Raw genomic sequence first — 24,792 nt, 5'->3', positions numbered from 1 at the left:
AGAGACCACCGTCCCCACTGAAAAACCCACCATCCCCACTGAAGAGACCACTGTCGCCACTGAAGAGACCACCGTCCCCACTGAAGAGACCACCGTCCCTACAGAAAAGCTCACAGCCCCGATGCCACACCTTCCCAGTCCCACAGCCATTGGACTGGCAACCTCGATGTCTTCACATGCTCCGAGCGCCCCTGCGGCCAGTGTGATCCTGGGCACCACCACAACCCCCAGACCCACTCCAGGTACGAGGTGGACGGAGCGTGGGCCAAGGCTGATGGAGACAGTGATTAGGACAGAGTGGGAAAGGGATGCTTCTGGTAGAAAGCTAGATGCTTCTGGCTATCTCAGGGGAGAGCTGAAGCGGTCCATAGTGACTTCGGAGGAAATGGGGAGGACTGCCCAGAGCGAGAGGGATGGCAGGGTTGGAGTGGGTGGGGTGTTGGGACCCAACTATGAGGCTTTCTCCTGCTTGTTCGTTATTGAGATATAATCCATATTTCATAAAATTCATGCTTTTAAAGTGTATACAATTCTAGGTTGAGCACGGTGGCTCACGCCTGGAATCCCAGCACTTTGGGAGGCCAAGGCAGGAGGGTTGCTTGAGCTCAGGAGTTTGAGACCAGCCTGGGCAACATAGCAAGACCTCCCTCTCTATTTTAAAGTACAAAAAAAAAAAAAATTAGCTGTGGGTGTGGCGGTGCATATCTGTAGTCTCAGCTACTCGGAGGGCTGAGGTGGGAGGATTACTTGGGCCTGGGAGATTGAGGCTGTATTGAGCCATGATTGCATTGCTGTACTTCAGCCTGGGCAACAGAGTGAGACCTTGTCTCAAAAAATAAAAATAAAATAAAAGCAATTCTCTGGTTTTTAGCATATTCCCAAGGTGTACAACCATCATCACTTTCTAATCCAAACATTTTCATCTCTCCAAAAAGAAACCCCGTACCTATTAGCAGCCACTCCCCCACCGCCTTCCCCCAGACCCTGGCAACCACAAATTTCTTTCCTATATCCATGGATTTGCCAGTTCTGGAGAGTTCATACAAATGGAATCACACAATATGTGGGCCTTTGTGTCTGACTTCTTTCACAGAGTGTAAATTTTTCCTGGCCTTTCATACTGTTGCATGCATCAGGATGTCATTCCTTTAAAAAAATTATTTCTTATATTTTTGAGACACGGTCTCGCTCTGTCGACCACGCTGGAGTGCAGTGGCACGATCTCGGCTCACGGCAACCTCCGCCTCCCTGGGTCAAGCGACTATCCTGCCTCAGCCTCCTGAGTAGCTGGGGCTACAGGCCTGAGCCACCATGCCCAGCTAATTTTTGTATTTTTAGTAGACATGGGGGTTTGCCCTATTGGCCAGGCTGCTTTTGAACTCCTGGCCTCAAGTGATCCACCCACCTTGGCTTCCCAAAGCGCTGGGATTACAGGCATGAGCCACCGCACCTGGCCTGACATTTTTTTACTTTCAAATTTGTTTTGTAGTGATGGGATCTCACCGTGTTGCTCAGGTCAGTCTCAAACTCCTGGCCTCAAACTATCCTCCTGCCTCAGCCTCCCAAAGTGCTGGGGTTACAGATGTGAGCCACCATGCCCAGCCTTCAGGCCTTTTTTTTTTTCCCTTGCCATATTTAAGCTAATTCAGGCCATTTTGTGGCTGAAAAATATGGTCCTGTTTCCTAGAGAAGAACTTGAGTTTGGGGGTAGAGGAGAGACAGGGAGGCCCCCCGAGAAAGCCACAGAGTGAAAGTGTGACAAAGGCTGTTTTCCCCTTAGAGCGCTGCCCCCCAAATGCTCACTACGAATCCTGTGCTTGTCCCGCTTCGTGCGAGAGCCCGAGGCCTAGCTGCGGGCCCGTCTGTCGGGGAGGCTGTGTCTGCGACCCAGGCTTTTTGTTTACTGACAACCGCTGCATCCAGGCCTCTTCCTGCAATTGCTTCCACAACAACAACTACTATGAGGTAAGCCCCTGGGATGCCGGGGTCCTGTGAGGGGATGCATGACAACACCTGGCTTCCAGCTCCATCTGCTCCCCAGGTGAAGCGAACTGGGATCACCGGATAGTCCCAATAGGTCAGCTGAGACGCAGTGGTTACACAGTGCCTAAGTTACTCATTCGATCTTTTCTTTGTTTGTTTGTTTGTTTTTGAGATGGAGTATGGCTCTGTCGCTCAGGCTGGAGTGCAGTGGTGTGATCTCAGCCCACTGAAAACTCCACCTCCTGGGTTCAAGCGAGTCTCCTGCCTCAGCCTCCCAAGTAGCTGGGATTACAGGGGCCCCCCACCACACCTGGCTAATTTTTTGTATTTTTAGTAGAGGCGGGGTTTCATCATGTTACCAGAATGGTCTCCATCTCCTGACCTCAGGTGATCCATCCGCCTCGGCTTCCCAAAGTGCTGGGATTATAGGCGTGAGCCACCGTGCCCAGCCACTCTCACTCTGTCGCTCAGGCTGGAGTGCAGTGGTGCAAGAGCGGCTCACTGCAGCCTCCACTTCCTGGACCCCAGTGATGCTCCCACTTTAGCCTCTCTAGTAGCTGGGACTACAGGTGCCTGCTACCACGCCCAGCTAATTTTTGTATTTATGGTAGAGACAGGGTTTCACCATGTTTCCCGGGCTGGTCTAGAAGTCTGGAGTTCAAGCAATCCTCCTGCCTCAGCCTCCCAAAGTGCTGGGATTATAGGCGTAAGACACCATGCCTGGCTGGGCACGTTCCTTTGCCTCTTTAAATCTTTTTTCCATATTTATAAAGTGTACACAATAAGATTTTCTACCTCATATCAGATTATTGTAAGGATGAAATTAGGTCCTGACACATACAATTACTTAATAAGTATTATTATCATTAGCATCTTATGATAAATATATGCAACCTACTAATTAAACGTGCATTAAAAAGCCTGGCGTGGTGACTCATACCTGTGATCCCAACACTTTGGGGGCTGAAGTGGAGGGATTGCTTGAGCCCAGGAATTTGAGACTACTATGAGCTAGGATTGTGCCACTCATTCCAGCCAGTGAGACCCCGTCTAAAAAAAAAAAAAAAAAAAGTGCATGAAGCTATTCATTAATGTCCAGTGCCTCTTAGCTCCAGGTGTTCTCACTGACATCAGAGCTTCTGTGTGTCTCTTTTGGGACTATTATTTCCTTCCCCAGCCCCCTTTAACCAGTCTCCTGGGTCTCCCTGTGTTGCTACTGAGATTAGCTTCAGTCACACCCTGAGCAGAAAGATCTGTCAAAGGCACCAAGAATCTCTTCCCCCTGCTCTGAAAGGCATGTATTCACTTCTGATAGATTCATTTATGCATTCAACAAATGTTTATTTAGTACTTTTTACAAAGATTTTTTGTTTTGTTTTGTAGAGACGAGGCTTTGCCATGTTGGTAGACTGGTCTTGAGCTCCTGGGCTCAACTCGTTCTCCCACCTCGGCCTCCCAAAGTGCTGGGATTACAGTTGTGAGCTGCCACACCCAACCTACTTCATACGTTCTACTCTCCTGGCATTGGGGTCACCATGAATAGGTCATGCTCCTTGCCTTCATAATGCTCTCAGATTCAGAGAGACACATGGGGTCTTGGTTTACTCCTTCATTCAGCAAGTATTTATTGAATGAGAGTGTTCATGGGAGGGCTAAGATGTTGGGTAAAGACAGACATTGGCTGGGCAAGGTGGCTCATGGCTGTAATCCCAGTACTTTGGGAAGCCGAGGTGGGCAGATCACCTGAGGTCAGGAGTTCGAGACCAACCTGGCCAACATGGCAAAACCCCATCTCTACTAAAAATACAAAAATTAGTCAGGCATGGTGGTGGGCACCTGTAATTCCAGCTACTTGGCAGGCTGAGGCATGAGAATGACTTGAAACTGGGAGGCGGACCTTGCAGTAAGCTGAGATTATATCACTTCACTCCAGCCTGGATAACAGATCGAGATTCCGTCTCAAAAAAAAAAAACACACAGACATAAGGCTGTGTGCAGTGGCTCACACCTGTAATCTCAGCACTTTGGGAGGCCAAGGTGGGAGGATCACTTGAGCTCAGGAGTTCAACGACAGATAGCCTAGACAACATAGCAAGACTCCGTCTCTAAAACACGTTTTTAAAAAATAGTCAGGCATGGTGGAGTGCACCTGTAGTCCCAGGTACTTGGAAGTTGAGGTGGGAGGATGGTTTTAGCCCAGGGATCAAGGCTGTAGCGAGCCATGATTGTGCCACTGCACTCCAGCCTGGGCAACGGAGACCCTGTCTCTTAAAAAAAAAAAAAAAAAAGTAGGAGGAGAGAAAAGCACCTGCAAATGTGCTGTGGTGGTGGGGATATCAGGTAGGTGGTGGGGAGAGGAATCACATGAAGGTCAGGTCTGCATGGGAGAGCAGCCTCTTTCCCGGGCACGGCAGAGGGAAGGGAGAACAGCCAGGCATGGTGGCTCACGCCTATAATCCCAGCACTTTGGGAGTCCAAGGTGGGCAGATCACCTGAGGTCAGGAGTTCGAGACCATTCTGGCCAACATGGTGAAACCTCGTCTCCATTAAAAATACAAAAAATTAGCTGGGCGTGGTGGCGGGTGCCTGTAATCCCAGCTACTTGGGAGGCTGAGGCACGAGAATCACTTGAATCTGGGAGGCAGAGATTGTAGTGAGCTGAGATTGCACCATTGCCCTCCAGCCTGGACGATAGAGTGAGACTCCGTCTCAAAAAAAAAAAAAAAAAAAAAGAAAGAAAGAAAGAAAGAAAGTAAGAAAAGGCCAGGCATGGTGGCTCACGCCTGTAATCCGAGACTTAGGCGGGCGGATCACCTTGAGACCAGCCTGGACAACATGGAGAAACCCTATCTCTACAAAAAATACAAAAAATTACCTGGGGATGGTACCATGCACCTGTACTCCCAGCTGCTCAGGAGGCTGAGGCAGGAGACTCACTGGAGCCTGGGAGGTGGAGGTTGCAGTGAGCCGAGATCGTGCTACTGCACTTCAGCCTGGGTGACAGAGTGAGACTCCATCTCAAAAAAAAATTTAAAAGGAAATGAAAAGGGAAAAGGGAGGACTCTAAGAGCTATGTGATTGTGTGACCTCAGATTCCTTTCTCCCAGCCTGGGGCAGTGTGGTTCAGCCCCAACTGCACAGAACGTTGCCGATGCTGGCTGGACAGTCGGGTCGAGTGCCAGATCTCTCAGTGTGGGACACACACCGTGTGCCAGCTTAAGAATGGCCAGTACGGATGCCACCCCTATGGTGAGAGCTCCTCCCCATGCTGTCCCTGCCTGCCAGCCTGTCGGAGTGGATGTGACGCCAGGATCCCAGTCTCTCACTTGAGCAGAGGAATAGGGACCTGCCACTGGGCAACGGGTGGGCTGCCGTTCGGGGTCCCTGGAGGGGCCGCAGAAGCAGCTTTTCTTGTTCTCCTTTTCTCTCCCAGCAGGCACTGCCACCTGCTTGGTCTACGGAGACCCTCATTATGTCACCTTTGACGGGAGGCACTTTGGCTTCATGGGCATGTGCACTTACATCTTGTCCCAGCCCTGTGGCAACTCGACAGGTAGGCCCTGGAAATGCCACCACAGCCTGGGGGAAGGGTATGTGGGCCGCACTGCTGGGCATGGGGGCACAGTGGGTGGCAGGAAGGGGCAGGGTGCAGATGGGGGAAGAGGCAAAATAGGAACATGTTCTTCTGTAAGGTGAGGTTTGAAGGCCAGGCACAGTGGCTCACACTGGTACCTCTACACTTCAGGAGGCTGAGGCAGGAGGATCACTTGAGCCCAGAAGTTTGAGACCAGTCTGGGCAACATAGCAAGACCTCATCTCCATGAAAAAAAGAAAATTAAAAATCAGGCCGGGCACAGTGGCTCAAGCCTGTAACCCAGCACTTTGGGAGGCTGAGGTGGGTGGATCACCTGAGATAAGGAGTTCAAGACCAGTTTGGTCAACATGGTGAAACCCTGTCTCTACTAAAAGTATAAAAAATTAGCCGGCCATGGTGATGGGTGCCTGTAATCCCAGCTACTCAGGAGGCTGAGGCAGGAGAATTACTTGAACCCGGGAGGCAGAGGTTGCAGCGAGCCAAGATCGAGTCACTGCATTCCAGCCTGGGCAACGAGAGCAAAACTCCATCTCAAAAATAAATAAATAAATAATCAGCCAGGTGTGGTGGAACACACCTATAGTCCCAGCTACTTGGGAGGCTGAGGTGGGAGGATCACTTGAGCACAAGAGTTGGAGGCTGCAGTGAGCTATGATCACACCATTGCACTCCAGCCAGGTAGAAAAACGAGATAGTGTGTAAAAAAATATGTACATACATACATACATAAAGTTTTAAAAAAAGAAGAAGGCAGTAGTTAGGGAGCACGAACGCCCTGGAAGATGTTCAGCCGCTTAATGGAGATAGGTACGCAGCAGCCGCAGGCTCTTCTGGAAGAGGCAGTCGTGGTCTGCTCCTGCGCGGGTCTGGCCTCCCTTACTGGACTTTGGGGCTGGTGTGTCTTGGCCCTCATCTATTCCTGCGACGCTGAGCTCAGGGCGCTGCTCACGGCAGATGTTCAGAAATGAGCCACTGGACTCTCTTCATTCCTCTCCCCACCCAGACCCATTCTTCAGGGTGACAGCCAAGAATAAGGAGCAGGGACTAGAAGGCGTGTCCTGCCTGAGCAAAGTCTACGTGACCCTGCCTGAGACCACCGTCACCCTGCTCAAGGGCAGACGCACGCTGGTGAGCCCCATTCCACCCGCACCACGCTTGCAGAGTCTGACTGTGTGTCCTGGCTGGCTCCTCCAGGCCCAGAACCCTTCCACGGATGGGATTGAACAAGACAGTGGCCAGCAATCCCAGCTCTTCAGGAAGCTAAAGTGGAAGGATTGTGTGAGGCCAGGAGTTTGAGGCCAGCCTGGGCACTATAGCAAGACCCTGTCTTTTAACAAATAGAAAAAATTAGCCTGGTGTGGTGGCGCTTGCCTATGGTCCCCTCCACTCCAGAGGCTGAGGTGGGAGGATTGCTGGAGCCTGGGAGGCCGAGGGTGCAGTGAGCTGCAGTTGCACCATTGCACTCCAGACTGGGCAACATAGTAAGACCCTGTCTCTTACAAAAACAGAAACAACAAAACAGTGGTGGGGAAGCTCCAGTCCACTCCTGGTGGATGAGATTATTAGGCCGCTGTGGGTGGTGTCCTGCCTTCCAGCCATGGAAATGGAAGTCTACTGGGGTCCTCCTTGACCCCCAGATCTGTTTCTCTGTCTCTTGCCTCTGCCCTGCCTTCCAGGTTGGGGGTCAGCAAGTTACCCTCCCAGCCATACCCTCCAAAGGCGTCTTCCTGGGTGCAAGTGGGCGATTTGTGGAGCTGCAGACGGAGTTTGGTTTGCGGGTGAGATGGGATGGTGACCAGCAGCTGTATGTGACAGTGTCCAGGTGAGGCGGTGTCCCGGCCAGGCAGCTGCCACTTCTTCCTGCCCTCTGCCCCGCCCACTCCCCTTCCATCCCTGGCACCACTACTTGATCACTGATGCATCTCTCGATGGGTGGGAAGCACCCTGCTTAAGTGGCAGGGCTTCCTTTGGACCAGGAGAAGGAGAAAATGGTTTTGGGGCACATGATAGGTAGTAGGATGGATGTACATGCTTCGGGAATGTGCTAGAAGGAGGCACTAGTGAGCGCTTGAAGGAAGAGTGGCTCCCCAGATGGACAAAACAAGGGAAAGAAAGACTTTTTTTTTTTTTTTTTTGAGACAGGGTCTCACTCTGTTGCCCAGGCTGGAGTGCAATGGTATGATCTTGGCTCACTGCAACCTCCACCTCCCGGGTTCAAGTGATTCTCCTGCCTCAGCCTCCCAAGTAGGTGGGATTACAGGCACGTGCCACCACATCCAGCTAATTTTTGTATTTGTATTTTTATTTATTTATTTATTTGAGATAGAGTCTTGCTCTGTCATCCAGGCTGGAGTGCAGTGGCACGATCTCAGCTCACTGCAGCCTCTGCCCCCTGGATTCTAGTGATTCTCTTGCCTCAGCCTCCTGGGTAGCTGGGATTACAGGCGCATGCCACCACACCTGGCTAATTTTTGTATATTTAGTAGAGACAGGGTTTTGCCATGTTGTCCTGGGTGATCTTGAACTCCTGACCTCAGGTGATCCACCCGCCTCGGCCTCCCAAAGTGCTGTGATTACAGGCATGAACCACCATGCGTGGCCTAATTTTAGTATTTTTAGTAGAGATGGGGTTTCACCATGTTGGCCAGGCTGATCTCAAACTCCTGACCTCAGGTTATCCTCCTGCTTCAGTCTCCCAAAGTCTTGGGATTACAGGTGTGAGCCACTGCACCTGGTAAAAGAAAGACTTTATAGAAATACTTTATAGAGAGCGGGTGTAGGGGTTCCTGCCTGTAGCCCTGAACTCTGGGAGGCCCAGGTGGGGGAATCCCTTGGGGCCAGGCATTCCACACCAGTCTGGGCAACACAGTGGGACCCTATCTCTACAAAAAAGTTTAAACATTAGCCAGGCAAAGTGGCCTGAACCTATAATCTCAGCACGTTGGAAGGCTGAGGCAACAGGATTGCTTGAACCCAGGAGTTCTGGACCTGCCTGGACAATGTAGTGAGATCCTATCTCTTAAAAAAAATTTGCTGGTCATGGTGGTACGCACCTGTAGTCTCAGCTACTCAGGAGGCTGAGGGGAGGATCATTTGAGCTCAGAAGTTGGAGGCTACAGTGAGCTGATCACATCACTGCACTTCAGCCTGAGCCACAGAGGGTGACCCTATCTCTAAAATAAATAAATAATTTAAAAATTTGGCCGGGCAAGATGGCTAACACCTGTGATCCTAGCACTTTGGGAGGCCGAGGCAGGCAGATCATCTGAGGTCAGGAGTTCAAGACCAGCCTGGCAAACACAGTGAAACCCTGTCTATACTAAAAATAAAAAAAATTAGCTGGGCGTGGTGGTGCGTGCCTGTAACCCCAGCTCCTCAGGAGTCTGAGGCAGGAGAATTGCTAGAACCCGGGAGGCGGAGGTTACAGTGAGCCGAGATCGTGCCACTGCCCTCTAGCCTGGGTAACAGAGACTCCATCTCAAAAAAATAAAATAAAATAAAATAAAAATAAATAAATAAATAAATAAATAAATAAAGCAGGAGTGTTTTAGGGCCAGCAAGGGGTTTGCTGTGGCTGGACAATGAACAGAGGGGAAGGAGGCTAGGGGGAGGGCCATGGGGTCCTCTTGTCCAGTCTGCACCTCTTCATCCTCCTCATGCCCTTTGCTTTGGGATGCCAGCTCCTTGCCTTCTCTGCCACTGCCCCTCAAGGACCAAGGCTCCTTCTTTCCATTAATGCCAGCTTCTCTCCCATTCCGCCAGCATCTACTCTGGTAAACTCTGTGGTTTGTGTGGAAACTATGATGGCAACAGTGACAATGACAACTTGAAGTCAGATGGCAGCCCAACAGCAGACAAGGAGGAGCTGGGGAACAGCTGGGAGATGGACGAGGACGAGGACCAGGAGTGAGCAAGGAGCCCTCCCACCGGGACCCCCGGAGGGTCCCTTCCCCTTCCTGGCACTCTCTCTCTTTTTTTTTTTTTTTTTTTTTTGGGACGGAGTTTCACTCTTGTTACCCAGGCTGGAGTGCAATGGCGCGATCTCAGCTCACCGCAACCTCCGCCTCCTGGGTTCAGGCAATTCTCCTGCCTCAGCCTCCTGAGTAGCTGGGATTACAGGCACGCACCACCATGCCCAGCTAATTTTTTGTATTTTTAGTAGAGATGGGGTTTCACTGTGTTGACCAGGATGGTCTCGATCTCTTGACCTCGTGATCCACCCGCCTTGGCCTCCCAAAGTGCTGGGATTACAGGCTTCAGCCACCACGCCCGGCCCTCTTTTTTTTTGAAAGGGAGTTTTGCTCTTGTTGCCCAGGCTGGAGTGCAATGGTGTGATCTTGGTTCACTGCAACCTCTGCCTCCCAAGTTCAAGCGATTCTCCAGCCTCAGTCTCCCAAGTAGCTGGGATTACAGGCATACGCCACTATGCCCGGCAACTTTTGTATTTTTAGTAGAGACAGGGTTTCTCCATGTTGGTCAGGCTGGTCTTGAACTCCCAACCTCAGGTGATCCGCCCACCTTGGCCTCCCAAAGTGCTGGGATTACAGGCGTGAGCCACCACACTCAGCCTGGGCCCTCCCTTTAAAAAATGATTGGTGTTGCCCCTTTCTGCTCTCTACCCTGGAGACTTCAAGTTGTTCTTTCAATTGCTCAATATTCTTTTTTTTGTTTGTTTTTAGAGACAGGCTCTTGCTCTGTCACCTAGGTTGGAGTGCAATGGTGCAATCACAACTCACTGCAGCTCAAGTGATCCTCCCACCTCAGCCTCCTGAGTAGCTGGGACTATGGATGTACACCAGCAAACCCAGCATATTTCGTATTTATTTTTGTAGAAACGGGATCTCACTGAGCTGCTGCTGGGCTGGGACTCCTGCGCTCAAGCCATTCTCCCTGCCTCCGCCTTCCACTGCCTGGCCGGGGAGCAGCGTTCAAACGTCCTCTGGGAGGGGTTTCCCGGCCTGCCAGCCTTGCTGCCTGCTGGGTGAGGGCTGAGCTGGAAGCAAGCCTTTGTCCTTAGGGCATTTGGGGTGGGTCTCTTGCAGGTGTCAGAAGAACCAGGTGGTGCATCCCCCGTCTTGTGATTCATCCCTGCAGAGCAGCATGTCAGGGCCAAGGTTCTGTGGACGGCTGGTTGACACCCGTGGCCCGTTTGAGTATGAAGGAGGGCAGGCAGGGTCGCACAGGGGCGCTGCATGGCACCTGGGGTCCTCCAAGGCTCTGTCCCCACCCGGCCATTCCCCCTGACCTGGTTTCTCCTCTCAGGATGTGCCTGCTGCACATGAAGGCTACCTCCTTCTTCGACAGCTGCATGTTTGATATGTGCAACTTCCAGGGACTGCAGCACCTGCTGTGCACACACATGTCCACCATGACCACTGCCTGCCAGGATGCGGGCTACGCTGTGAAGCCCTGGAGGGAACTCCAGTTCTGCCGTGAGTTGCAGGGGAGAGGCCAGACGTGGTGGCTCAGGCCTGTAATCCCAGCACTTTGGGAGGCTGAGACAGGTGGATCACTTGAGGTCAGGCATTTGAGACCAGCCTGGCCAACATGGCAAAACCCTGTCTCAACTAAAAATACAAAAATTAGCTGGGCACCGTGGCAGCGTACACCTGTAGTCCCAGCTACTCTGGAGGCTGAGGCAGGAGAATCACTTGAGCCTAGGAGGTGGAGGTTACAGTGAGCCGAGATCACGCCACTACACTCCAGCCTGGGTGACAGAGTGAGACTTCCTCTCAAATAATAAATAAATAAATAAATAGAAGAAATAAATAAAAATAACAAAAATTAGCTAGGTGTGGAGGTTGGCTCCTGTAATCCCAGCTACTCAGGAGGCTGAAGCAGGAGAATCGCTTGAACCCAGGAGGTGGAGGTCGCAGTAAGCCGAGATCACGCCACTACACTCTAGCCTGGGCCAGAGTGAGACTCTTTTTTTTTTAAGTGTTTCTGTGCAGCCCAGGCCATCACATGTGGGCACATGGTCCAGGCCCTAGGCAGGAGAGGCGACAAGGTTGCCTCCCAGCTCCTGGTGTGGCCCAGCTCTTTGGGAAAACTGTTTAGGGCAGGTCTGTCCCCTGAATCAGAACTCACAGGTGGCCCCAGTCCCCTGCGGGCCAACAGCTCACCTGGGGCATGTCTACACAGCAGCACTGCCAGTGGTGAGTGATGGATCCATCTGCTCCTGCCAGCCAGGCTCCTTGGGGAAGCTTTTCGCAGTTACTCTCTCTTCTCGAGATTGGCCAGAAGCCTGGAGCTGGGGCCTGTCCTTCCTGTTTCCCACCCAGCCCTGTGGCTTGTTAATCTTCTCACTCAAGCTTCTCCCTCCACTAGCAATGGCCTGCCCGCCCAACAGCAGATACTCCCTTTGTGCCAAGCCGTGCCCTGACACCTGCCATTCAGGATTCTCTGGCATGTTCTGCTCAGACCGGTGCATGGAGGCCTGTGAATGCAACCCGGGCTTCGTCCTCAGCGGCCTCGAGTGTGTACCTCGCTCCCAGTGTGGGTGCCTCCATCCCGTAGGCAGCTACTTCAAGGTGAGTGGCTGCGTGGACCTCTCAGCCCTGCAGCCAGAAAGGGCCTGCTCCCTGCTGTCACATCCCCTGTAGGCTCTATCTTTTCTTTTCTTTTTCTTTTTTGTTTGAAACGGAGTCCTGCTCTGTTGCCAGGCTAAAGCACAGTGGCATGGTCTTGGCTCACTGCAAACTCTGCCTCCCAGGTTCAAGTGAGTCTCCTGCCTCAGCCTCCCGAGTAGCTGGGACTACAGGCGCATGCCACCACACCCAGCTAAATTTTGTATTTTTAGTAGAGATGGAGGGGTTTCACCATGTTGGCCAGGATGGTCTTGATCTCTTGACCTCACGATCTACCCGCCTCGGCATCCTAAAGTTCTGGGATTATAGGCGTGAGCTACTGCACCCAGCCTCTTTCTTTCTTTTTTTTTCTTTTCTTTTTTCTTTCTTTCTTTCTTTTTTTTTTTTTGAGTGCAACTGGCACCCAGGCTGGAGTGCAGTGTTGCGATCTCGGCTCACTGCAACCTCTGCCTCCCAGGTTCAGGTGATTCTCCTACCTCAGCCCCTGAGTAGCTGGGATTACAGGCATGCACCACCATACCAGGCTCATTTTTGTATTTTTAGTAGAGATGGGATTTCTCCTTGTTGGCCAGGTTGGTCTCAAACTCCTGACCTCAAGTGATCCGCCTGTTTTGGCCTCCCAAAATGCTGGGATTACAGGCGTGAGCCACCACACCTGGCCTCAGATAGATCAGTTTTAGCTGAAGTGATGAACAGACACAGAAATGATGGAGTGACTGAAGCAGTGAATCGGTGCTGAGCTTTTGCAGTGAATCTCGGAGCTTCTGGAAGAGAAGATGTCTCCCCACGATTTGCCAGTGATCTGAACAGCTCTGGTGGGCTCTGGTGTCAGATCTGGGAAAAAAAAAAAAAAGCCAAACACTTGTCAGGTGTGGTGGCTCACACCTGTAATCCCAGCACTTTGGGAGGCCGAGGTGGGCGGATCACCTGAGATCTGGAGCTCAAGACCAGCCTGGACAACATGGTGAAACCCCATCTCTACTAAAAACACAAAAATTAGCTGGGCATGGTGGTGGGTACCTGTAATCCCAGCTACTTGGGAGACTGAAGCAGGAGAATTGCTTCAACCCGGGAGGCAGAAGTTGCAGTGAGCCAAAATTGTGCCAATGCACTCCAGCCTGGTCAACAGAGCAAGACTCCATCTCAAAAAGAAAAAAACAAAAACCACTTTCTCTTCCTTTCCTGCTGTCTTCCCCCAGGCAGGGGAGCAGTGGTATAAGCCGGGTTGCAAAGAGCTGTGCGTCTGTGAAAGCAACAACAGAATTCGCTGTCAGCCCTGGAGGTGTAAGTCCCAGGAGTTCTGTGGCCAACAGGATGGTGTCTATGGCTGCCATGCCCAAGGTGAGCCGGGTGCTACCCAGGCAACCCCAGGCAAGGTGACGGGTCATGCCCAAAGCAGCTTCCCCAGACAGCTGAGTCTCCACCAGGGCCTGGGAGCAGGCGGCATTTTTAAGGACCCAGAGCATGAGGTTGGGGATGGCAGTGCTTCTCTTCGGCACCTCCAAGCCAAGCCAACCACACTTCCTAGGGAAACACCATGTCTGTGGGTGGGCCATGGGGACCATGCCAATGTGGCCTCACCAGGATGGCAGCTCTGGGTCAGAGCTTCCAGGGCATGGAGCAGTGAGACTGTGAACTCCATCTTCTCCTCAAAGGTGCTGCCACCTGCATAGCTTCAGGTGACCCCCACTACCTGACCTTCGATGGAGCCCTGCACCACTTCATGGGCACCTGCACCTATGTCCTGACCCGGCCTTGCTGGTCCAGGTCCCAAGACAACTATTTTGTTGTGAGCGCCACCAACGAGAACCGCGGGGGGAACTTGGAGGTCTCCTACATCAAAGCCGTCCATGTGGCGGTGTTTGACCTTAGCATCTCACTGCTCAGAGGCCGCAAGGTCTTGGTATGTGTCTTCCTCCTGCCTCCTGGACCCCGAACACCCAGCCTGTCTGCTTCTCTCCTGGGCCCCTCCTTGTCCACATGCCCACCTCTCTGGCTCCTTGGAATACCCGGGAGGCACCTGCAGCTGACCCAGACCCTTTTCCTTGCACCCCCCTCCTCCCTCTGTGAAATACTGACCAGCACCAGCCCCTCCAGCTCTCAGTTTTTTGCCCTCATCCTTTTTTTTTAATTTTGAGACAGGGTCTCCCTCTGTCACCCGGGCTGGAGTACAGTGGTGCAGTCATAGCTCACTGCAGCCTTGACCCCTTGGGCTCAAGGGATCCTCCTGACTCGGCCTCCCAAGTAGCTGGAACTACAGACATGTACCAACATGCACGGCTAATTTGTTTTAATTTTTGTAGAGACAGGGTTTCTCCATGTTGCCCAGGCTGATCTCGAAACCCTGGCCTCAAGCGATCCTCCCGCCTCGGCCTCTCAAAGTGCTGGGATTGCAGGAGCGAGCCCCTGTCCCTGTTTTTATCCCGAGTTCCTTCTTGACTCTCCTTTCTACGTCCTCCCTGCCTCTGCAGCTGAATGGCCATCGGGTGGCCCTACCTGTGTGGCCTGCACGAGGCCAGGTGACCATAAGGCTCAGCAGCTCCTTTGTTCTCCTCTACACGAACTTTGGGCTCCAGGTTCGCTACGACGGGAGCCACTTGGTTGAAGTGACAGTCCCCTCCTCCTATGGCGGCCAGCTCTGTGGGCTGTGTGGTGAGCTTCCTGGGCACCTGCGGGGAAACCTGGGACAATGAGTAGGAGTATGACCTGGTCCCAGATCCCCCCACATCTCTCTGAGGTGTTCTAAATGCTTGTTTTTTTCTTTTTTCTTTTTTTTTGAGGCGGGCCTTCGCTCTTGTTGCCCAGGCTGGAGTGCAATGGCATGATCTCAGCTCACTGCAACCTCTGCCTCCTGGGTTCAAGCGATTCTCCTGCCTCAGCCTCCCGAGTAACTGGGATTATAGGTATATGCCACCATGCCCAGCTAATTTTTTGTACTTTTAGTAGAGATGGGATTTCTTGATGTTGGTCAGGCTGGTCTCGAACTCCCAACCTCAGGTGATCCACCCGCCTTGGTCTCCCAAAGTGCTGGGATTACAGGCATGAGCCACCGTGCCTGGCCTTCTAAGTGCTTGTTAACTGACTAATTGATTGAGAACATTAGGCATGAAGGTAGGTGTTAAGGGAAGATGGAGATGAAGAGACAGAAAGGGGTGGGGGGTGGTGGCTCAAGCCTGTAAATGCAGCCTTTTGAGAACCCAAGGAGGGTAGATCACCCGAGGTCAGGAGTTCGAGACCAGCCTGGCTGACATGGAGAAACCTCATATACTAAAAATACAAAATTTAGCAGATGTGGTGGTACATGCCTATAATCCCAGCTACTCAGGAGGCTGAGGCAGGAGAATTGTTTGAACCCAGGAGGCAGAAGTTGCAGTGAGCTGAGATTACGCCACTGCGCTCCAGCCTGGGCGACAGAGCAAGACTCCTATCTCAAAAAAGAAGAAAAGAGGCCAGGAACAGTGGCTCAGGCCTGTAATCCCAGCACTTTGGGAGGCTGAGGCGGGTGGATCATGAGATCAGGAGTTCGAGACCAGCCTGGCCAACATAGTGATAGCCCATCTTTACCAAAAATAGAAAAATGAGCCGGGTGTGGTGGCACACACCTGTAGTCCCAGCTACTTGGGAGGCTGAGACAGGAGAATCGCTTGAACCCAGGAGGCAAAGGTTGCAGTGAGCTGAGACCACGCCAATGCACTCCAGCCTTGGTGACAGAGTGAGACTGTCTCAAAAATAAATAAATAAATAGAAAGAGTTGACTTTGCTATGTAGAGTGAAGAGTGAGGATACCTCTTCTGGTTAGGATGGTGGCCCTGGGGCCTGGCCTGCTGGAGGGCCCCTTGTTGCCTGTCTTAACGATTCCCTCCTCCAGGGAACTACAACAACAACAGCTTGGATGACAACCTGCTCCCTGATAGAAAGATTGCAGGCGATTCCATGCAGCTGGGGGCGGCCTGGAAGTTACCTGAATCCTCTGAACCTGGGTGAGCTGGGGGTGCGGGAGCGAGGCAGGAGCTGGGCCTGGGGAAGGGCCTCTGGGGGCAGCTTGGAAGTGTCCTCTGTGTGTCCCCTCTTCCTCTGTGCTGTACCTCCCTACTGGCAGAAACCAGCCAATCTCTCCCGTTTAGTCTCTCTGAGATATGAGTTGGTAAGAAAGTTGTTCTGACGTCCCATACCCACACCTGCTGATTTCTCTTGTGTTTAATGATCCCTTTGGAGGGCCCACTTGGGAAGTCCATCCTGAGGTCTAGCCGTTTTCCTTCCTGCTGCGTCTCCTGGCCTTCCTACTTGAGGGCACCATTTTGTCCTCTTCTCCTGCATCCCTCTCTGTACCTGTCCCCTTTTTGTTTATGTTCTGTTGTGTTTGGGGCAGTCTTGCTCTGTCACCCAGGTTGGAGTGCAGCGGTATGATCTCAGCTGACCAGGTTCAAGTGATTCTCCTGCCTCAGCCTCCTGAGTAGCTGGGATTATGGGCGCCCACCACCACGCCCAGCTAATTTTTGTACTTTTAGTAGAGATGGGGATTCACTGTATTGGCCAGGCTGGTCTCAAACTCTTGACCTCAGGTGATCCACCCGCCTTGGCCTCCCAAAATGCTGGGATTACAGGTGAGAGCAACTGTGCCCAGCCCCCGTCCACTTTTGTTTTGGTTTGGGAGACAGTTCCTCAGGCCCTCAGTCTTTTCTTTAAGACAGAGTCTTGCTCCGTCGCCCGGGCTGGAGGGCAGTGGTGCAGTCATAGCTCACTGGAGCCTCCAACTGCTGGGCTCAAGCCATCCTCCCACCACAGCCTTCCAAGTAGCTGGGACTACAGGCACATGCCACCACACCTGGCTAATTTTTTTTTCTTTGAGACAGAGTCTTGCTCTGTTACCCAGACTGGAGTGCAGTGGTGAGATCTTGGCTTACCACAACCTCCGCCTCCTGGGTTGAAGCAATTCTCCTGCCTCATTCTCCTGAATAGCCAAAATTATAGGCATGTGCTACCATGCCCAGCTAATTTTTGAATTTTTAGTAGAGATAGGGGTTTCACCATGTTGGTCAGGCTGGTCTCAAACTTGTGACCTCACGATTCACCCAACTTGGCCTCCCAAAGTGCTGGGATTACAGGCACGAGCCATCACGCCCAGCTGTAGTTTGGCTAATTTTTAAAAATTTTGTGTAGATTCCTTCAGCGCTGCCTTGAAAAAAAAATTTTGTGTAGAGCTGGGATCGGGGGTTGGGGGACTAGGGTGGGGATAGCATTAGGAGAAATACCTAATGTAGATGATGGGGTGATAGATGCAGCCAACCACCATGGCACGTGTATACCTATGTAACAAACTTGGAGGTTCTGCACACGTACCCCAGAACTAAAAGTACAATAAAAAATTTTTGTGTGTAGAGATGGGATCTCACTATGTTGCCCAGGCTGGTCTTGAACTCCTTGTCTCAAGCAATTCTCCTGCCTTGGCCTCCTGAAGTGCTGGGATTACAAGCATGAGCCACTGCGCCCAGCCTGTAGCCCTCAGTTTGTTTCCTCTCCTCATTCAGCTGTTTCCCTGTGGGTGGCAAGCCCTCTAGCTGCCAGGAGAATGGCATGGCAGACGCCTGGAGCAAGAACTGTGTGATCTTAATAAACCCTCAGGGTAAGACATGTCCCTGTTGGCCCTTTTTCCTCCCTGAAGGACAGGAGGCCAGGGAGGGAATCTGGTCAGAGAAGGAGAAACAAGACCAGAAACAGAGAGGAAGGCAAATGGGAACACAGGGCCAACCAGCAGTCACCTTCTTGGGACCTATGACTGACTGGTCTGTCTTTGTGTCTCAGGCAGTAGATAAATCTGGGATTTTTTTTTTTTTTTTTTTACACGGAGTCTCGCTCTGTCACCCAGGCTGGAGTGCAGTGGCGCAATCTCGGCTCACTGCAATCTCGGCCTCCCGGGTTCAAGCCATTCTCCTGCCTCAGACTCCTGAGTAGCTGGGACTACAGGTGTGTGCCACCATGCCCGGCTTATTTTTATATTTTTAGTAGAGATGGGGTTTCAGCATATTGGCCAGGCTGGTCTTGAACTCCTGACCTCATGATCTTCCACCTTGGCCTCCCAAAGTGCTGGGATTACAGGTGTGAGTCACCACACTCTGCCTTTTTTTTTTGGATTTAAAATGTTTTAATAGAGATGGAGGGGTCTCACTATGTAGCCCAGGCTGGTCTGGAACTATGGACCTCAAGGGATCCTCCCACCTCAGCCTCCCAAGTAGTTGGGATGACAGGCATCATGAGCCATCACGCCTGGCTGTTTTTTCTTTTTTCCTGCTTTTTTAGAGACAAGGTCTCACTCTGTCGCCCAGGCTTGAATGCAGTGGTATGATCACAGCTCACTGCAGGCTTGAAATCCTGGGTCAAGTAGTCCTCCTGCCTCAGCCTTTGGAGTAGCTGGGAACACAGGCATGCACCACCATGCCCAACTAATGTTTTTTTTATTTTTTTGAGACAAGAGTCTAGCTCCATTACCCAGGCTGAAGTGCAATGGCATGATCTTGGCTCACTGCCACCTCTGCCTCTTGGGTTCAAGCTATTCTCCCACCTCAGGTTCCCGAGTAGCTGTGACCACAGGCACGCGCCACCATGCGCAGCTAATTTTTGTATTTTTAGTAGAGACAGGGTTTCACCATGTTGGCCAGGCTGGTCTTGAACGCCTGACCTCAAATGATCTGCCTGCGTTGGCCTCCCAAAGTGCTGGGATTACAGGCGTGAGCCACTGTGCCTGGCCTAATTTTTTTTTCTTTTTTTTTTTCTTCAAAGTGCATGAAGTGAACTAAGTTTTTAATATTTTGTACAGATGAGGACATGCTATGCTGCCCAGGCTGGTCTTGAACTCCTGGGCTCAAGTGATTCTCCTACTTTGCTCTCCTAAAGTGCTGAGGTTACAGGTGGGAGCCACCACACAAATCTGGGTTTTGTTTGTTTATTTTGTTTTTATTCAGACAGGGTCTTACTCTGTCGCCTAGGCTGGAGTGCAGTGGCACCACGATAGCTCATTCTACTGCCTCGGCCTCCCGAGTAGGGGGCTACAGGTGTGTGCCACCATGCTTGGCTAATTTTCATATTTTGTGTAGAGACAGAGTTTCACTGTGTTGCCCAGGCTGGAAAATCCAGGGTTTTTTTGTTTCTTTGTTTTGAGATGGAGTCTCGCTCTGTTGCCCAGGCTGGAGTGCAGTGGTGCAATCTCAGCTCACTGCCACCTTTGCCTCCCAGATCCAAGAACTTCTCCTGTCTCAACCTCCCGAGTAGCCTGGACTACAGGCACACGCCACCATGCCCCCCTAATTTTTATATTTTTAGTAGAGATTGGGTTTTGATATGTTGGTCGGGTGAGTCTCGACCTCCTGACCTCAAGTGATCTGCCCACCTTGGCCTCCCAAAGTGCTGGCATTACAGGTGTGAGCCACTGTGCCTGGCGGGAAAATCCAGGTTTTGATTGAAGTGGATGTCCAGTCAGCCCCAGGGAAGCCACATAGCCCTGCTCCTTCCGGGCCCCTCTCCTGGTTCACCTGCCTTCTCTTTTCCTGCAGGACCCTTCTCTCAGTGTCATCAGGTGGTGCCCCCTCAGTCCATCTTCGCCAGTTGCGTGCAAGGCCAGTGTGAGACCAAGGGTGACACCACGGCCCTGTGCCACTCCCTGCAGGCCTATGCGTCCCTGTGTGCCGAGGCTGGCCAGGCCCCTGCCTGGCGGAACAGAACCTTCTGCCGTGAGTGAGCTGGCCACCTATTCCCACAGCCCACAGGAACCCTCCAGAACCCTGCCCTCCCTTTTTTCCTCTAAATTCTTTTTCTTTTTGAAACGGAGTCTCTGTTGCCCAGGCTAGAGTGCAGTGGCGTAATCTCGGCCCACTGCAACCTCCACCTCCTGTGTTTAAGCAGTTCTTCCACCTCAGCCTCCCGAGTAGCTGGGATTACAGGCATCCCCCACCACACCTGGCTAATTTTTGTACTTTTAGGGGACACAGGGTTTCACAATGTTGGCCAGGCTGGTCTCAAACACCTGACCTCGTGATCTGCCACCTTGGCCTCCCAAGGTGCTGGGATTATAGGCGTGAGTCACTGCGCCCGGCTTCTTCCTCTAAATTCTGCGCCTCTGCCCTTCTCTGCACAGCCTGGCTCTCAGTGGACACATTTTGCTTCCTCCATCCTCCATTCCAGCCTCTGTGCAAGCCCAGCTCCATCTTCTACGGATCTCCCGGGGCCCTCCATCGCATTCTCACCTTCCCCAAAGTTCTGCCTTTATTTGGTTAATGTCTCCTTCTGCTTTTACCTGGGCTGGCCTTGTTCCCTTCCTTTCTTAACCAGGAACTCCTTTTTTTTCTTCAAAGTTGTGGTAAATTTGGGAGGCTGAGGCAAGAGGATTACTTGAGTCAAGGAGTTCAAGACCAGCTTGAGAAACACAGCAACATCCTCATCTCTACCAAAAAATTAAGGAATTTGGCCAGGCTCAGTGGTTCATGCCTATAATCCTAGCACTTTGGGAGGTCAAGAGTTGCAGATCATCCTGACTAACATGGTGAAACCCCGTCTCCACTAAAAATACAAAAGATTAGCTGGGCATGGTGGCGGGTGCCTGTAATCCCAGTTAATCAGGAGACTGAGGCAGGGAAATTGCTTGAACAGGAGGCAGAGGTTGCAGTGAGGCAAGGTCAGATCAGTGCACTCCAGCCTGGGCGACAAGAGTGAAAAAAACAAGAGTGAACAACAAACCAAAACCCAAAGTTGTGAATGAATGACGGTGATGGCTGCCCAGCAGTGTGAACGTACTCAGTGCTGTTGAGGTGTACATTTAAAAATGGTTGGCCGGGCGCGGTGGCTCACACCTGTTCATCTCAGCACTTAGGGAGGCCAAGGTGGGTGGATCACCTAATGTCAGGAGTTCAAAACAAGCCTGACCAGCATGGAGAAACCCCATCTCTACTAAAAAAATACAAAATTAGCCGGGCATGGCGGTGCATGCCTGTAGTCTCAGCTACTCAGGAGGCTGAAGCAGGAGAATCACTCGAACCCGGGAGGTGGAGGTTGCGTTGAGCAAAGATCGCGCCATTGTACTTCAGCCTGGGCAATAAGAGTGAGACTCCATCTCAAAAAAAAAAAAAAAAAAAAAAAAAAAGGAATAAGTAAATAAAAATGGTTAAAATGGTAAATTTTATATCTGTTTTTTGTTTGTTTGTTTTTGAGAGTCTTGCTGTCCCCAAGGCTGGAGTGGAGTGGTCTGACCTCACTCGCCTCACTGTAACTTCTGCCTCCCAGGTTCAAGCGATTCTCATGCCTCAGCCACCTGAGTAGCTGGGACTACAGGCATGCGCACCACATCCAGCTAAGTTTTGTATTTTTAGTAGAGATGGTTTTTTTACCATATTGGCCAGCCTGGTCCCAAACTCCCAACCTCTGGTGATCCGCCTGCCTTGACCTCCCAAAGTGCTGGGATTACAGGCGTGAGCCACGTGCCCGGACACTACTAGGAGCTTTTGATGCCCTAAGGTTTGGGAACTGAAGATGCCCCTCCAACTCTTCCTAATGCTCTTTTTCCTTAGCTATGAGGTGCCCACCTGGCAGCAGCTACAGCACCTGTGCCAGCCCTTGCCCAGCCACCTGCAACAGCATAAACACCCCGAGGGACTGCCCCAAAGCACTGCCCTGTGCTGAGGGCTGCGAATGTCAGAAAGGCCACATCTTGAGCAGAACCTCATGCGTGCCCCTCGGCCAGTGTGGCTGCACCGACCCAGAGGGCTCCTACCACCCGGTGAGAGGCCAGCTAGCAGGGGCCCTGCCCTTTCCAGGTCCACACGTTTAGGGTCAGGACAAGCTCAGGAGAAGCAGGAAGAAGGCTCAGAACCTGGGAGGGGCAGGGCTGGCCAATGCTTGGGGGCAAGGAGGAAGGCCAGATGCTGCAGCGAGTTTTGACCGGGGCATCAGCCCATCTCCCGATTCTAAGTTTCTGTTGGCTCTGCCAATCCCTGTGGCCCACAGGTCGGGGAGCGCTGGTACACAGAGAACACCTGCGCCAGGCTCTGCACCTGCTCCATCCACAACAACATCACCTGCATCCAAAGCACCTGCAAACCCAACCAGATATGCTGGGCCCTGGATGGGCTGCTCCGTTGTCGGGCCTCAGGTAAGAGGACCACGGTGATGGGGGTACCCCACGGCCCTGAGGCCGGCTCTCCCAACTCCCCAACAGACTCCCTGCTGCCTGTGGCACTCAGATTCAGGTTTTGGCTCATAACTGCTGTAATGAAGGGCTTCAGGTGGGAAAGGTGACCTCCAACTGCTGAGAAGGGGGCCTCAGGGCTCACCCAACCTTCCCCTGTAGCGGCCACCAACTTAGATGGGGTATTATAAATCCTTTCTGGGGCCGGACGTGGTGGTTCACACTTGTAATCTCAGCACTTTGGAAGGACAAACCAGGTGGATCAAGTGAGACTGGGAGTTTGAGACCAGCCTAGCCAACATGGCCAACATGGCTAAACCCCATCTCTACTAAAAATACAAAAATTAGCCAAGCACTGTGGTGGGTGCCTGTAATCCCAGCTACTCGAGAGGCTGAGGCAGGAGAATCCTTGAAACCAGGAGGTGGAGGTTGTAGTGAGTGGAGATCGCACCATTGAACTCCAGCCTGGGTGACAAAACTCCATCTCTAAATAAATAAATAAATCCTTCCCTGGAGGCTGGGCATGGTGCTCACGCCTTTAATCCCAGTGCTTTGGGAAGCTGAGGTGGGATCACTTGAGGCCAAGGGTTCAAGAGCAACCTGGGCAGCACAGCAAGACCCCATCTCTACAAAAAATAAAAACTAAAAAATTAAAAATAAAAATTAAAGACATCACACCTGTAGTCTCAGCTCCTTGGGAAGCTGAGGTAGGAGGATCTCTTGAGCTCAGGAATTAGAGTCTGCAGTGCACTATGATCTTGCCACTGCACTCCAGCCTGGGTAACAGAAGAAGACCCTGTCTCTTAAAAAAAAGTTTTTTAAAAAATTAGTTGAATAGGGTACTTCATTCCTGTAGTCCCAGCTACTCTGGAGGCTGAGGTAGGAAGATTGCTTGAGCCCAGGAGTTTGAGGCTACAGTGAGCTATGATCATGCCACTGCATTCCACCCCGGGTGACAGAGAGAGACAGTGTCTCAAAAAAGAAAATAATAATCCTTCCTCCGAAGAATCATGCTCCCCTCCACCCATAAACCTCATGCCTCAGCCCTGGCCCCAGGGTCTTTTTTTTTTTTTTTTTTTTTGAGACAGAGTCTCTGGTGCTCAGGCTGGATGCAATGGCACAATCTCGGCTCACTGCAACCTCCATCTCCCTGGTTCAAGTGATTTTCCTGCCTCAGCCTCCCAAGTAGCTGGGATTACAGGTGCACTTCACCACACCCTAATTTTTCTGCATTTTTAAAGTAGAGATGGGGTTTCACCACGTTGGTCAGGCTGGTCTCAGACCAGCCCTCCTGGGCCTCCCAAAGTGCTGGGATTACAGGCGTGAGCCACTGGGCATGGCCAGACCTGGGGTCTTGACACTTTTCTGGAAGGCAGGGGAACCCAGGACTAGGTTCCCAGGGACCCTGTATCTGCCAGAGGGAGGGCCATAGCCCGGCTGTCTCTCTATCCTCCCAGGTATGGGAGTGTGTCAGCTCCCAGGGGAGTCCCACTATGTGAGCTTTGATGGCAGTAACCATTCCATCCCCGACGCCTGCACTCGCATCCTGGTGAAAGTCTGCCACCCAGCCATGGACTTGCCCTTCTTCAAGATCAGTGCAAAGCATGAGAAGGAAGAAGGTGGGACTGAGTCTTTTCGTCTTCATGAGGTCTACATTGACATCTACGATGCCCGGGTCACCCTGAAGAAGGGCCACCATGTGCTGGTGAGCAGGGTGTGGTGACCGGGGTTGGGAGGGAGTGCTGGGGAGGGGACTCCAGTCCCTCCTCCTACTCACTGTCACTGCCCTTCTGTTTAGATCAACAGCAAACAGGTCACCCTCCCCGCAATCTCCCAGATCCCCGGGGTCAGCGTCAAGTCCAGCAGCATCTACACAATTGTTAACTTCAAGACTGGCGTGCAGGTCAAGTTTGATGGGAATCGTCTCTTAGAGATTGAAATTCCCACTACCTACTATGGAAAGGTGAGGAAAACATCTGGCTGTGTTCACAGGGTAGGCAGCACCAGGAAGACCGGTGGGTGGCAGGGGTGGGAGGCAGTGTTCACATCCGGCCTGCCGCTCCTCAGGATGGAGCAGGGCAGCAGAGGAGTGTGCCTTTCTGTGTAGGATGGACGAGGATGTTCCCAGGAAAAACCACTCTCAGCTGGGTGCGGTGGCTCATGCCTGTAATCTCAGCACTTTGGGAGGCTGAGGCAGGTAGATCATCTGAGGTCAGGAGTTCAAGACCAGCCTGGCCAACATGGTGAAATGCTGTCTCTACTAAAAATAATAATTCTAAAAAATTAGTCAGGCATGGTGGTGCACGCTTGCAATCCCAGCTACTCGGGAGGCTGAGGCAGGAGAATTGCTTGAACCCCAGAGGTGGACGTTCAAGTGAGCCAAGATTGTGCCACTGCACTCCAGCCTGTGCGACAAGAGCAAAACTCCATCTCAAAAAAAAAAAAAAAAAAAAAAA

At 51.9% G+C, this 24,792-nt stretch overlaps 1 protein-coding gene across 1 annotated transcript in view; it reads left to right on the top strand.

The window, feature by feature from the left end:
- Window positions 1-24,792, top strand: part of ZAN (zonadhesin) — a 68,708-nt gene that overhangs the window by 13,877 nt on the left and 30,039 nt on the right. Inside the window, 21 exon segments of the mRNA XM_032254895.1 lie at window positions 1-242; window positions 1,781-1,965; window positions 5,091-5,232; window positions 5,417-5,536; window positions 6,582-6,706; window positions 7,255-7,400; window positions 9,341-9,484; window positions 10,621-10,731; window positions 10,841-11,010; window positions 11,906-12,108; window positions 13,365-13,506; window positions 13,821-14,068; window positions 14,637-14,817; window positions 16,034-16,145; window positions 17,694-17,788; window positions 19,713-19,889; window positions 21,720-21,928; window positions 22,156-22,300; window positions 23,794-24,041; window positions 24,135-24,299; window positions 24,444-24,484. The exon segment at window positions 1-242 is cut by the window's left edge and continues 8 nt beyond it. Coding sequence (XP_032110786.1) covers window positions 1-242; window positions 1,781-1,965; window positions 5,091-5,232; window positions 5,417-5,536; window positions 6,582-6,706; window positions 7,255-7,400; window positions 9,341-9,484; window positions 10,621-10,731; window positions 10,841-11,010; window positions 11,906-12,108; window positions 13,365-13,506; window positions 13,821-14,068; window positions 14,637-14,817; window positions 16,034-16,145; window positions 17,694-17,788; window positions 19,713-19,889; window positions 21,720-21,928; window positions 22,156-22,300; window positions 23,794-24,041; window positions 24,135-24,299; window positions 24,444-24,484 — 3,351 coding nt within the window.

This window comes from Sapajus apella, unplaced genomic scaffold, assembly GCF_009761245.1.
Source record: "Sapajus apella isolate SASKATOON/1434 unplaced genomic scaffold, GSC_monkey_1.0 scaffold88, whole genome shotgun sequence".
Classification (NCBI taxonomy): Eukaryota; Metazoa; Chordata; class Mammalia; order Primates; family Cebidae; genus Sapajus; species Sapajus apella.
Note: the sequence above shows the minus strand (reverse complement) of the source record. Positions and strands in the feature narration are given on the sequence as shown.